General features: G+C 31.4%; 1 protein-coding gene across 1 annotated transcript; it reads left to right on the top strand.

The window, feature by feature from the left end:
• Positions 1-231: 231 nt before the first annotated feature.
• LOC143057483 (uncharacterized) lies at positions 232-14,090 on the top strand. The gene is made up of 11 exons (XM_076230791.1): positions 232-310; positions 1,214-1,432; positions 2,229-2,403; positions 2,772-2,872; positions 4,005-4,184; positions 5,188-5,294; positions 7,629-7,797; positions 9,086-9,269; positions 10,802-10,902; positions 12,563-12,772; positions 14,038-14,090. Exons 2-11 carry the CDS (start codon positions 1,276-1,278, stop codon positions 14,088-14,090), a joined length of 1,437 nt encoding a protein of 478 aa, XP_076086906.1. The 5' UTR covers positions 232-310; positions 1,214-1,275.
• The last annotated feature ends 316 nt before the right edge of the window (positions 14,091-14,406 follow it).

Genomic DNA, 14,406 nt, shown 5'->3' with positions numbered 1-14,406 from the left:
TCCAATAATCATATGATACCAATGCAAAAATATATATGTATCGCTATGCAAAAAAAAAATCACTTACACTATAAACTATGCTTTAATATTGCACATGTATTAAATGAAATCATTTACGTACCAGAGCTTGCTTTTTTTTTTAGATTTTAGTATCTATATCATGTATATTTAGTATTGTCAAAACTGCTTATATGATTCTATTTATATTTTTTTTACCTTTAGGATATTCAAAAGGATCCATGTATAAAAGAGAGGTTTTCATTTTATTCAAACTTTCATGGATATAATATTCGTAAACATTATGGTGGAGGTATGTCATTAATAGAATATTTGAAAATTGGGAAATAACGCATTTTTTTATTTATCTCATTGTCGAACGAAATAAAAAAACCAACTTCCTGACCATACACTAAACAAATAATTTGACATATGACACAGTGAACATACAAACTCAATAACATAAGGGGTTATACTTATTTAGCCTTCTTTCCTACAGTTTTACTTATTATTGAGATTGTTATACAAATCAATTAGCAAAACAGTCTTTAAAGTCATATAAAACGAGTGATAAGTGAAAAATAATGTTTATCAAATTCTTAAACCAATGCATGTATATATCATTAACTTAGTCTTCTGTTCACGGTTGTATCATTTCTTACGCTGACATATCGTATGATCGTATTTTGTTGTTGTCTCTGTCTGTTATTATGTGAAAATATGGCAGCTAATCGATTACCGTGTTTTGAAGGCGAAGTTTACCGATTGTCTCCTTATAGTAAACAATCAACAAAGAAGCATTGATACTGAGCACGTGTATAACATGTAAAAGTGTATGTCAATGATAGATCCATGCGTATTGCGATCATCGGATTTTTTACGAGAGGGTCACTTGCATACTGTAAATATTTCGGCGAATTGCTTTCTGGAAGCGAGCAATTTAAAAAAAGTAAACTTCTTCTTAATGTGAATAAATTTAAAAAAAAATCTTCAGAAATTTTAAAAGTATACGTACATGTACATAAGTTTTATAATGAAAATTTTCCATAGAGTTATAAAAAACATTGGCATTTTTTTTTATTTGCGGTTTTATAAGACTTTAACAACATAGAATTATGTGTTCTTTTGAGCATGCTAGTAATACTACTGTAGCTTTTTTTGTACGGCTTGGCACATGTTTTTAAACTTTATAGTAATACTTGTTTGTTTTACTTAGAAAAAATCAAATCAGGACTTCGAGTAATACGATCACGATCATGGATTCCGCCAAAAGACTATATGCATGATAAGGAAGATCGTGAAATTGGTACTATTATCAATGTTGCAAAAGGTGGTGTTGTCAAGGTCCAATGGGACTCGTCGAATGGTATTGAAACATGTGAAAAAGGAGATAATGGTCAATATGATCTTCTTTTATTAGACAATGCGCAAATAGGTAAACCTACTTATTTCCATCGTATCATTTAAAAACAATCCAACACAATTTAATACTTTAATGAGTTATACAAAAAAAAAATATCAATGTAGGTCTGATATCATCTATTAGATCGCAAATACGCTTAGAGAATAAAGTGTGCAGGCGTGATTTGCAGTTATATCTACCACTGGCCTAGTATATACAATCTATACTTTTAAGGTGCGTAATTGCCATAACAATGCTTACGATATTTTAATCAATTATATAGTGCCCATGGTCAATAAAATGTAGAATTTCAGGTTTATAACTGGGGAAAAAGATATACGTGCTAAATATGATTCCCGTAAGAATTGCATTTCAATATAATTTAAGTCATGATGCAAAGCGTCTTCTGATTAGCTGACGTTGTTTAGTTAATCAGCTCATAGACATAGTTTCATCATGTGACCATGACTTCATCAACGTTTTTTCATGATTAAATCCAGCTAACAATATAATTTAGAATTAAATTATAAGGAATGACTGTAATATTTTTTCTGCCTATTCGAAATAACATAAATAATGTGGTGCACACTTAACAATAACCCGCTACACTGGTTATTCAGGGTGCACCACATTCTTGTTGTTATTTCTTCATAGACAGAAAAAAAATATATATAAAGCCTTCAAACAGTAAACAATGAAAGCATTCTTTATTTGTATTGCATGTGTACATGGTGTAGGCAAGGCGAAATTTACAAACATTCGGTAAATCTATTGTTCTGTGAGAAATTATTCAGTGTAAAATTTTTCATAAAAAATTTATATCATTTAGGTGTTATGCATTCTCATGTACAGTGTGATGGATGCAAAGAACATCCTTTAAGGGGAATAAGATGGAAATGTCGTAATTGTGAAAATTATGACCTATGCACGCGCTGTTATATGGACGATGAACATGACTTTAATGGTCATAGATTTAAAAGAATCCAAAGTGAAAATGCAAAGGGGTGAGTTTTTTCCAATAATTAAAGTAATCGTTTACAAAATTAACCAAAAAAACAACAAAATATATCTATCTTTATTTATCATATCATTTTGACAAGTCAACTACTAAAACATCTGATTTTCATGGTCAAGCTTAGAAAGTATTGGTTCTAATATAAACATGCCATAACCAAAAGTTAACAATGAACAACCAATTAGTAACGACAAATGTTATCAAATCTAACATTTTTGAACAAAATGTCAGTGGAAATTGTGATCATCAAGTGAAATCTCTTGAAAACTCCTATAACTGTTTTGCAAAACTGGTTTTCTAATCAAATTGTTAAACCTATATTTGATAAATAATGCAACCTCACATATTTTTTTATAGCGAGCAGATGATGTCAAGAACTGGTCTAGAGGATTATACTGCGGCAATTGGAATTGGAAAAGGTGCAACGGTTAAACTTCGAAGTGATGATAAACACGAGGGTGAGATAGACAGGCAGAATTTTAATTTTATATTAATAAAATTTTAAAATACCACTTTGAAAAGACAGTGTGGACATTTAGTAGCTCTTTGGCGGGATAATTTGAACATGGAACATCGCTTGTCTACCCATTTTTTCAAAACAATGATTCCTTTCAACCAACAAGACTAAGCAAACAAAATGTATCAATCACGGGAAATCTCCAATGATCGTCAAACATTGTCATTATCTATACACAAAGCTAAATGCGACAGCCAGTTCAGTAATGATGACTATAAGCGAACTTCCATTTTTGTCGGAAAAAATAAAGAAAAAATATTAACTTCTGGTTTTCAGTTTGGCGACTCTCTTTTTTTGTCATTGAAACAGAAAGGTTAGCATCAGACAAGTCGCTTGTATCAAAATGAATTGTAAACTAATAATTGAACAGCTTTGAACATTTTTTTAAACTTCTTACTTATTTCAAATAGGTTGCACTTGTTTGGCTTTATAACTTTTTTGATGATGAGTCTTATGTATACGAAACGAGCGTATGGCGTATTAAATTATAAGCCTGGTACCTTTTATAACTATTATACGAGTCTTTTCATTTATATGAATCCGTTATCTAATTGTGTTGCGTATTTTCACATGATTAAAATTTATTCAACACAAACAAATACGTTGTCATAGTCTCACTTTATTTGAAACAATGAAATAAAAGTTAGCAATCTGACACTTTAACCAAAACAAGATTAAGATTATGAATCCGTTGCCTAATTGTGTTGCGTATTTTCAAGTCTCTACCTGTTGCATGAATTTTAGACATTAAACCGAAATATGATAAAAAAAATTATTTGGGAATTCTCTGAAAAACACAAAAACAATAAGGTGAACATATTTGTTTGTGTATGATATAATATATATATGCTCTGCATGTGTATTACTGTTGAGCTGAGTGTTTCAAACGATATGATAAAGATGTACGGTGTACAATCATTATTTTACGCCGTCTCCTTAATTTATTTCTTCGCTTGACTCCTCGAGAATCCTTACATTCATGAATACATACATCGATTTACCCTCCCTTTATAAAACCATGTTAGAAATCAAAATGATGACCAATCAAAAAGGTGTTTTTTAATTGAATAAAGGTATCGTTCAAAAGCTTCTGGACAAGAAGATTGATGCATTTAGATCGGATGCAAAAGTGAAATGGAACGACAGTGAAGGACGATATGCTGTAGGCACGGACGGAAAATGTGACTTAAAATTTAAGAAAGAAGGCAAAGGTCCATTGTATTATGCGGATCACCTGCCTGTTGTTTCAAGTGGTAAGAGTACATATCATGGTTTAGTTAACATGATTAAGGGAGAAATACTACTAACTTTTTCACCTGTAGAAGAAAATATAATAAGTTACATAATTTAATATTATAATCTGTTTGCTTTATTCATATGTTAAAAAAAGACGCATTTGAAGGATTTTATCGTCCTTAGTGTTAGTCACCTACTACTAAATAGTAATACGTTGTTCATACAAATTTATTTAACAAACATATAGCTATTACAATTTCGTATATGCGCATGCATTTGTTCCATGTACTTTAAATAAAAGTAACATCAAACGATCTAACATGTTTTGCACAGACATCGCTACTTGAACAAACGTAGATGGAGCTGATATGTTGAAATGTTCAAATCTACACCTTTTGTTACATTTTAATGAATTCGTATAACAAAAGCTATAAGACGCTCTACTTTCGGTTAGTCATCAACGCCATTATATATCAGTTCAATACTACATTGGGTATTCTTTCTATTTTGTTTCTAATTTCATATCTACAAGTAGAGCAAATAATGAAATGTCCTGCATATGCAAGGACTTAAGGCTCTTTCTGTATTTTTGATGATTTTCCTTTAGAAATGCATGATATCAGCATTTGTCTAACGATTAATAAAGGACTCCAATAAAAAAACAAAATATAAAACTGATCAATATGATAAAAAAGAAAACAAACAGAATGGTACCTTTAGACGAATGAAACATGAAAGCATTATGTTTAGTATGTTTTCTCGTCACTTTTTTGTCAATCAAGTTTAAAAGCAAACTTAATATAAAAAGCACATTATTTAATACGATATCCTTTAAATATATAAATATTTTTTAAGGAATGTGTTGCACTGATATATAAATTTGCATATTTACATATCCATATCTATATATTTATCTTTTTGCAAGGCATTCAAATCGTTTATTGAAATTTATACAATTATGAAGATTGATTATCTAAACCCTGTTTTTGTAAGTATAATTTTGTTTTGGCTATAATTCAGACTCTGCTTTCAATGGACTACGAGTTGTACGAGGTCCAGCATGGAAGGAAAATGACAAAGACGATGGAGGATTGGGATATGTTGGAACAATTGTAAAGGTTCACAAGGTATAAAATGTACATATGGTCGTCGTCAGATATTGTCCTGTTAAGGAATTTTACTGCTGATAATTTCGTTTCTTTAAACCGTACGTTCCGGTACATTTTAATCGTCATTATGACGTCAATCTTTTTGATATCAACATGCTTATTCAATGTGAATTCCTTCACTGTATTTGCTGTGTATTGAATCTACATCGACATTCACGTCTTACATGTAGTTTAAAAAACTTATATATTGCAGCTTCGATTCGGTGATACATGTACATTATATCAGTATAGTATTTTGAATAATTTTTATTCTATTTCTGCAAACTAATAATTTATTTATTCACCATTTCCAACTGATAAATGAGGATTTTTCGTATCTTAATAAAGAAAGACAACAGTAGTATACCGCTGTTGAAAATTCATAAACCGATTAAGTGATAACAAATCCGGGTTACAAGCTATAGCCGAGGAAAACGCATCAACAATAAGAGGAAAACAACGGAACAACAGAAACACTGAAATCCAACAAAAACAAATTATAATTTAATCAGATTTTTTGTTTTATTATTTATATATTGCGCCGATTAAAACGCCTATTTAACATTGGCAAATACACCAATGATTTCATTATCAAGATAAGTCTTTGTACATCCATCTATCAAAGTATAACTTGAAATGAATTTATGCATACGATTCACAACTATATTGAAGTATTTGAATAGATCAATATAATTTAGAAATTTAATATAAATGGTTCTTGTATAGTTCGGACAATGTTTTCTGTCTTATCTGTAAGATACCCTGTATTTTAAAGATAAAGGAAATGAAAAGCTTAAGAAAAAAAAAACGAAATAATTTATTTGAAAATAAATAAAAAAATAAATGCGTCCCAGCTTTTTGATGTTTATATATCTAATTATCGAACATTTGACTTCTTCATCACTAGCCTTGAACACATAGGCGTTGCTTATGCAGGATATAATAACAGATGTGTTATACACATTGGCAGAATACTACACTCGAAATTAACAATTGTATGGTAATATGTTAGCTGAAGTTAAAGTCATATGAAACGAGTGACGGGCGAAAAATTATATTTATCCAATTATTTAAGCAATGCATGTATATATCATAAACTAAGTCTTCTGTGTACGATTTTTTCATTTCTTACGCAAACATATCGTATAAGCATCATTTTTTGTCTCTGTTATGATGTGTAAAATATGGCAGCTAATTACTTGCCTTGTTTTGAAGCCACAGTTTACCGATTGTCTCCTAATAGTAAACTATCAACAAAGAAGCATGAATGTTGAGCACGAGTATAAAATGTCCAATGCGATAGTATTTCATTTCAATGACAGATCCTTGCGATCACCGGATTTTACGAGAGGGTCACGCAAAGTTCACTTGCATACGGAAAATATTTCGACGATTTGCCTCCTGGAAGCAAGCAATTAAAAAAGTGAACTTCTTCTTTTGTGGAAAAATTAGAGAATTTTCTTCAAAAAAAAGTATATGTACATAAGTTTTATCATGTTTATGATGAAAACTATACATTTAGTTACAAAAACATGTGCAATTTTTTTTTTAATTTGTGGTTTCATATGACTTTAACAGTGTAAAACAGGTTGACTAGCATTAAAAAGCTGCAATGATTTCATATGGAGTAAATGATTTTTCAGTTGCTACAATTTTCTTGAACATGAGGTTCCTATCATGATCATGTGTTAATAGGAGGTTACTGCTTACAAGGGACATCAATTAAACCAAGGGTTCGTGAGTGGGAAAATAAGCCATCCTATGTTTTACGGACGCCATTACAAGTTCCTTGCTTGTAATGGCGTTTGGAGATTCCAAGGGAAAGGCAGAAAACACCAAATGGATGTCCCTACTCATAAGTCAGACACAAATTAGTAATACCATTGCAAAAAAACAAAAACGATAAAAAAAACAAAAACGGAAATAAAACGTAGCAAATTCAGTTAAAGACTGAGAAAACAATATTCTCAGGCGGAATATGGGAAACATTTTTCAAACAAACATATAATCTGAAATTGTTTTAAATGTATGTTTTTATTTGAATAATCTTCATCAAAGAGTAGGATGAAAGATACGAGAGGAACAGTAAAATTCGTAGATTGAAAATAAACTGTCAACGCCATGGCTTAAAATACAAAGACAAACAGACAAATGATAGTACAGGAGACGAAACATAGAAAATTAAAGACTAAACAACACGAACCCCACTAAAAACTGGGGGTGATCTCAGGTGCTCTCGAAGGGTAAGCAGATCCTGCGCTATATGTGGCACCCGTCGTGTTATCATCAGTTATATGGTTTACATTGTTGTAGAAACCATCAAGAAATACCACAATGGATGACAAACCAATACAAGATCAAGGAACATCTAGTGATCAGAAGAAAAAATCGCAGATCATAGATGTTCAATGGGATAATGGAAAAACATTTCAATATGATGTAATGAATGAATTGCTTCGAATTTTAGACAATGGACCTTTAGGTAATGGTTAATTAGGTTTATTGGTTATATTCAAGGATGATAACCCATTATTTTCATAGGGTTGAAACAACAACATCAAATGTTATCAAAATCAAAATATGTTTGACAGGTCTATTTGGCATTTAGGAACCTTGTAACCAGGACCACTTTACATCTATAGATAAACACAATTAAAATGTATTTGTTTCTTGATTTATACATACACAATGACGTATGCGCAATATCATTGTCCATAATTGCACCTTATCATAAATGATAAATGCCGGTTTCAAAGTGGTTGGTATACGGAAATTGTTTGACCACTTCAACAAAAGCATATAACATTTGCTTTGTATTACAAAACAATAAAATGCAGAATCAATTATCAGTAAATATGTGGACACAGGACAAATTGTATAATACAAATGAATACAAATTCGGTACACAATAACTAAAAAATGCTGCATTCATTTAGAATACCAACATCATGAACATCTACACTCTTTAATCCAAATACTTATACGTCTTTAAACATCAATAGTTTTGATATGTCATAGCTGTTCGTATAATACGACTTTTTATTGACCGAATCTACCAAAAACTGATCATAGTAATACACTATAACAAAACATCATATAGCGGTAAATAGCGTTATCATAATTTGTAACTCAAATGTTTTTTGACGGATGAATTTAGAATGTCAACATCTTCTCTGTTTATTCAAAATACTATGCCGTCACCAAATATCGATAGTTTACATAAATGCACCACAGTCATTTTCTATAATAGTTCTTTGAACACATTTTGATTTCTCAATACATTTATGACTATTGGTGTAACAGTATACAACTGTTGCCTCTATTTAGACACTCAGATGTCACTTTAAAACAGCATTTTTCATTCCTCAGGACGGTTAATTGAATAAATCTCTCTACTTGCATCAGACAAACGGACTATATCTAACACTCCATCATTGCAGTTTAATGTCGTTGTCATGAAATTATAAATGTTCTACTTTAAAGATTTGTATCATACAAATGACAGCAATATTGGTAAACAACTACACTCTGCCAAAAACGTATGCTCAGTAGTTTTCATATCCAAGGATGATTTATCCTCGTAAAAATTGAATTTTTTCCTGCTTGTGTCTTCTGTGTGTAAACTCATATGCTGATAAATGTTCTATTAAGCGACGCCATCAGAAAATTGGGGATATTTCCGTGTTGTTGAATGATTAGTAATTTCAGTTACATGCAATTAACATTATTACATGAAGTTATTTTCTGCTTCAATTATCCTTCTTTTACAGGCGTTGAACATGAAAGCTATTGTTGTGACATATGTAATAAACCAGGCGAATTCAACGAATGCATTAAAGGTTTCAGGTGGCAATGTTTAGATTGTGAGGATTATGATTTATGCAACAAGTGTTATATGGAAGATAAACATGACACAACGCACAAATTTCGAAGAGTTATTGCTTCAAACAAATGGTACTTTGTTACTATATAACTCTACACTATTATGAATGAGTACTGTTTTTTTATAGCTTTCCTTTATACAACATCACAAAAAAAAACTGTATTAGTACATTTATGAATAAAAGGGTAAACGATAGTCCTCATTTACGTTGCATATATATTTATCACAGTAAAACATCAATATCTTCCAAAAGTAAGGAGCTTTGGTACAATTGCTACATGTGCTAACTAGACAACTATCCACAAGATGCCAGATGACGGATATGTATGGTACTGTAGGTCACTGTGATGAGCAATGAGCATATACCAATAACGTATAATTAACTTTATCACATAGTTGTTACGAATACGTCTGGTTTTGCATATGCAATAACCTCAAAATTGCCCGGGGCAAAAAAGAGCATATTGATATTGTGCCCTGATTCTATATGACGTGACGTCACTGCGTCCTTAACGACACGTTTGTGATAAAATGTTTAAGATTTAACCTTTTATCTTTCATTAAATTGTTATAATTGACCTTTTTTTCTCTTTTCTGCAGAAATTAAATATGTGATAAAAAGATTATAACATGTCTTTTCCATATTGGCCCTGGTATCATCCCTCGACCCATATCGGCCCTCGTCTAAAGCCTCGAGGCCGATATGGGAGTCTCGGGATGATACCAGGGCCAATATGGAAACGGGCATGTTATAATCTATACATAAAAGACCCAGAAATAACTAAATGTAAAATAATTGACACTAAAAAAAAAAGAAGAAGACAACACTACCTGATGTATGCTTAAAACCATTAACAGAATACAAATACAATATACAGTAAACAGTTGAAACAGTAAATCAGTCATGATGATAAACAATACTAATATATTGTTGATTCAACTCTTACATTAAGTAAGGCCATAACATTGATAAATGTTTGGTTTTCTCGACACTTCGCTAAGAGCGTACCATAATAAGTATTTTCTGTAGACTTTCGACATTTGGCTTCCAGCTTCTCATTTTTTTTCGCGAACTTTATCATGTATGGACAAAAATACAAACAGTACGATTAAAATATAGTACGTACAAAAAGTAACAATATATAACCCCAATGACAAAATTCACAGAAAATAGCTACATTGCAACAAACTAATCGACTGTTGAATTGTCTTCAAACTAATATCAAATTACTCCCCCCTCCCTTTTCCAACGTAAAAAAAAACCAACAAAATACAGACACATTGCCAAGACTATTTTATAAATGGCGTAAGTAAAAGAAAACTGTAAACAGTTCTATTTTTCGAAAATCAGATGAAAATATATTTAGCATGCAACTAAGTCGAAATATCAGTGTTTTGTTTTATTTCCAAGATTCACAAAAACATTGGACCAATCATTTTATTTCAGATTTTGGAAACATTTTTTACCCTTAAAAAATGTGTATGCGTTTCAGTGATCAAGCTTAGGCTTTTGAGACTCATTTTGAAGCTTGAAATATACGAAATATGTGTGACAGCTGTATGATTGACGCAATGAATGTTGTTATTTTTTCATATTTTTCAGGGAACAAAATTCAGAATTTACCAGAGAAAATTCGAAGAGGGTTCAATCGTATGGAATTTTCAAGGGTGCACAGGTGGTTGAATATGATGATCAGAATTCTGGTAAATGCATTGCACACTCCTAATGAATTACAAAACGAAGTTTTATTTTTATTTCTCGTCTCGCAAAACAAAATGTATTCTTACATACTTTGTATATTGGTAGTTGATACAGAAACCGTCTTGTTTGGGCTAAGTCACTATTTTTTTCACATCGTAAATGTACTCGCTATTTTAAGTACAATGAAATCAAATACACTAAGAAAGTAACATTTGTTACTTTACGTATACCGGTGGTAGACAGGGCGTCTGGTGACTTACCAGGATTATTGTTAAAAGTAGATAAGATCACCGACAAGGACCACAGTTTATTTTAGTGGTCCTGTGAATATGATGTACTGCAGTCATGTTACGATATCGGAGATTTAGAGCTTCATATACCGTATTTTAGCGATAAAAACTAAAATCAACTGAATGTGGCATCTATATTTAATGTTTAGGTAGCCTTTCAATTGTAAAAACTCATACATTTCTATGCTATCATCATTGTTTTTATGCTCCACCTACAATAGTAGAGATCCATTATGTTTTCTGGTCTGTGCGTCCGTCTGTTCGTTCGTTCGCCCGTCCGTTAGTCTGTCCATCCGTTCGTGCGTCTGTCCCGCTTTAGGTTAAAGTTTTTGGTCAAGGTAGTTTTTGATTAAGCCGAAGTCCTACCAACTTGAAACTTAGTACACAATATGTTATGATCTTTCTATTTTTGAAACCAAATTAGACTTTTGTTATCAATTTCACGGTCCATTGAACATAGAACATTCTTGTTTTTAAGATCAAATTTATTGTATTATTGAACGTTTCAAATTGCATATTTGAAAACATACCTATATGGTTCAAATACTCATATGGTCCGGCCCGTTAATAACCGAACAAGTATATACTCATATGGTTCGACCATACGCGTACAGTCAGACCATATGCGTATGGTAGCACCATATGATTATACGCGTATGGTCTAAATATTCATGGTCCGGAACATATATATGATGTGACTCTGTACTTAAATATCCCGATACTGTGTTATTGTGTTATGTTAAACTTGTATATTGCTGTCTTTAAATTTTCATGGTTTAAGGTTTCATGAGATGGTAAAGATATCACAAAACATGTTTAAACCCGCCGACTTTTTGCCTCTGTCCAAAGTCAGGATCATCTGGTCTTTGTCTTGTACGTTTTTAAAATTTTAGTTCATTTATATGTTTGGAGTTTAGTATGATGTCCATTTTCACTGAACTATTACACATTTTTTAGGGGCCAGATGAGGCTGACACCCGGAAGCGAGATTATCTCGTTTGGTTAATACTCATTGGTGCCTTTGGCTGATATCTGCTCTGTAGTGGCGTTGTTGTCTCTTTGATATAAAAAAAGAATACTAAATCAATGTGTTTCATTTTAAAAGATAGTAAAGAATATGACTGTTCTGCATGAGAAACGATTTCTCAGTCCTTCCCTTTGATTATCCCTTTTATTTGTATGTATATTCTTAAGCAATCACTAGTAATATGCTGTGATACAAATGATCAATTGCAATTTTTTCAAGCTAATCTTCCTTCACAAGGGCCTATTTTTATAAAATATCTGAAAGGAGTCTTGCAAACACTTGTTTGGCCATAAAAGTACTCATTCAAATATCAATAAAAATAAACCTGCTTATTTACTATATTAGACGAATCAAAACCAAATGAAGAAACTGGAATAGTAACAGAAATTTGTAATTGCAAAATGAACAATGGACGAAGCGAGGTCGCAGTAAAGTGGTCAGTGAGAAATGCTAACCGGCATGAAACTACAAGCACACATGATATACTGGAATTACAAACCACAAGGGGGTTTGGGATTTATGTTTACCATGAGCATCTTCCAATCCTAGGAAAAGGTGAGACATATATTTAAATTATACATTCGCTTTCTTGTTGATATGTTTTCGAATTCCAATTAGGATATTTCAGTATTTCTAATCAATCCTTTCTAACATAAACGCGTAACTTTTTTAAATAAATCTGAACTAAAATTGAGAATGGACATGAGGAATGTGTCAAAGAGCCAACAACCCGACCAAAGAGCAGACAACAGCCAAATGCAACCAGTGGTTCTCCATACAGCGATGAAATTCCGCACCCGGAGACATACCTCAGCTAGTTTATTGATATTTACTGTCGATTTGTATCATTCAGTGATTTGTGTAATCCATTATGTTAGTTCTATCATATACTAGATTAGTTTCATAGAAGTTGGTTCATACATAACACACATAATACCAATACCAAAAATTAAATAATTAAAAATACAGAATTTCAAAGAAAATTCATTATTGTTCAGTAAAAAAAAGAATGCTGTTGTTCTAAACATGTATATAACATCAGCTGAAAAATTGTATCCATAGACTGAACAGGTATTTTTTGTCATCACGCGAAGTATCTGAGCAAAACTAACCGCAGAGGATAAGACTGAAAAATGACTTTTTATTATATTGTTCGGTCTTTTAAAAACTGTACAGATCAACATTAGCGTTTCAGACTTATATTGGTTTTCTTGTGTCTTGCAGCCAAAACAAATACTAGAAATTCAATTAAAAACCAGAAAATATAAATTTATTGCACATTATTAGATCAGCTTTTGTCATGTGTTCTTTTTTATTTAGATTTTCGTGGATATTTTGACGTTGACTTTGTATTTGATAACAGCAAAACAACGAAAAAGGTAAATGTGCATTATCTGGTCATTGCTTGCTTAATATATATTAAAATTGCCCGTAAGTAAAACCAGCTAAAAGATAGCAAGCATAAGTCATCGTGCAGCCTATAAAAAGCCTTGCCGATTAATCATAATCAATAGAGACAAAAAATAAAATAAAATAAAAAAATACGAAAGCAAACTTGGGAACAGTACGCAACGACAACCACAACATAGGAAAATCGTGACTTATTAATAGAAATTGATTCAAATGATAAATAGTCTTATTCGCAAAATCGGAATAAGTTTTACTAATTATTTGTATTTAAATCCCAATTTTCAGCATTATTTTGTATTACAGTCAGCAACCAGTTACTTTTTCAGATGAAAGAAAGAAAATGTATTCAAATATAAGCCAAGTCATTCTTCAATTCTTCTGTTAATAAGTGAATTGTCGAATATTTTCAGATAAAAGTAACAATTTGGCGAAATATCCAACAAGAAAAGAAAGGAACTTTTAAACCCAGCTTGTTTATTGTATTTGCTGATCACCCTGAATTTGAAAAAGGAGATGGAACCCGAACAAAAGAAGCCAATATGGAAAAACTGATTGAAGAAGTCATGGAATTTGCTAGTTTGTTTTTGACCATATACTATACAATTTAAATTGCAAGGTCAAATATGTTTGTTTTCGCACAATATTACATTTTTACTGTGCTTATATAGGTAACATTTTTTAGAATCAACTAAAACACTATTTTAACAAAATGAGTAACTACTTAACTCATTATCAACTACTAATCTATTGCTATTGTAATATTAACTCTTTGTTACTGT

The sequence above is a fragment of the Mytilus galloprovincialis genome, chromosome 13 (assembly GCF_965363235.1).
Source record: "Mytilus galloprovincialis chromosome 13, xbMytGall1.hap1.1, whole genome shotgun sequence".
Classification (NCBI taxonomy): Eukaryota; Metazoa; Mollusca; class Bivalvia; order Mytilida; family Mytilidae; genus Mytilus; species Mytilus galloprovincialis.
The sequence above is the reverse complement of the archived record's forward strand: the minus strand, read 5'-3'. Positions and strand labels throughout refer to the sequence as shown.

Coding starts and splice junctions, on each gene's coding strand:
- LOC143057483 (XM_076230791.1), top strand. CDS start 1,276: ATGCATGATAAGGAAGATCGTGAAATTGGTACTATTATCAATGTTGCA. Junction 2,404..2,771: donor CAAAGTGAAAATGCAAAGGG/GTGAGTTTTTTC, acceptor ATTTTTTTATAG/CGAGCAGATGATGTCAAGAA. Junction 10,903..12,562: donor ATATGATGATCAGAATTCTG/GTAAATGCATTG, acceptor TTACTATATTAG/ACGAATCAAAACCAAATGAA.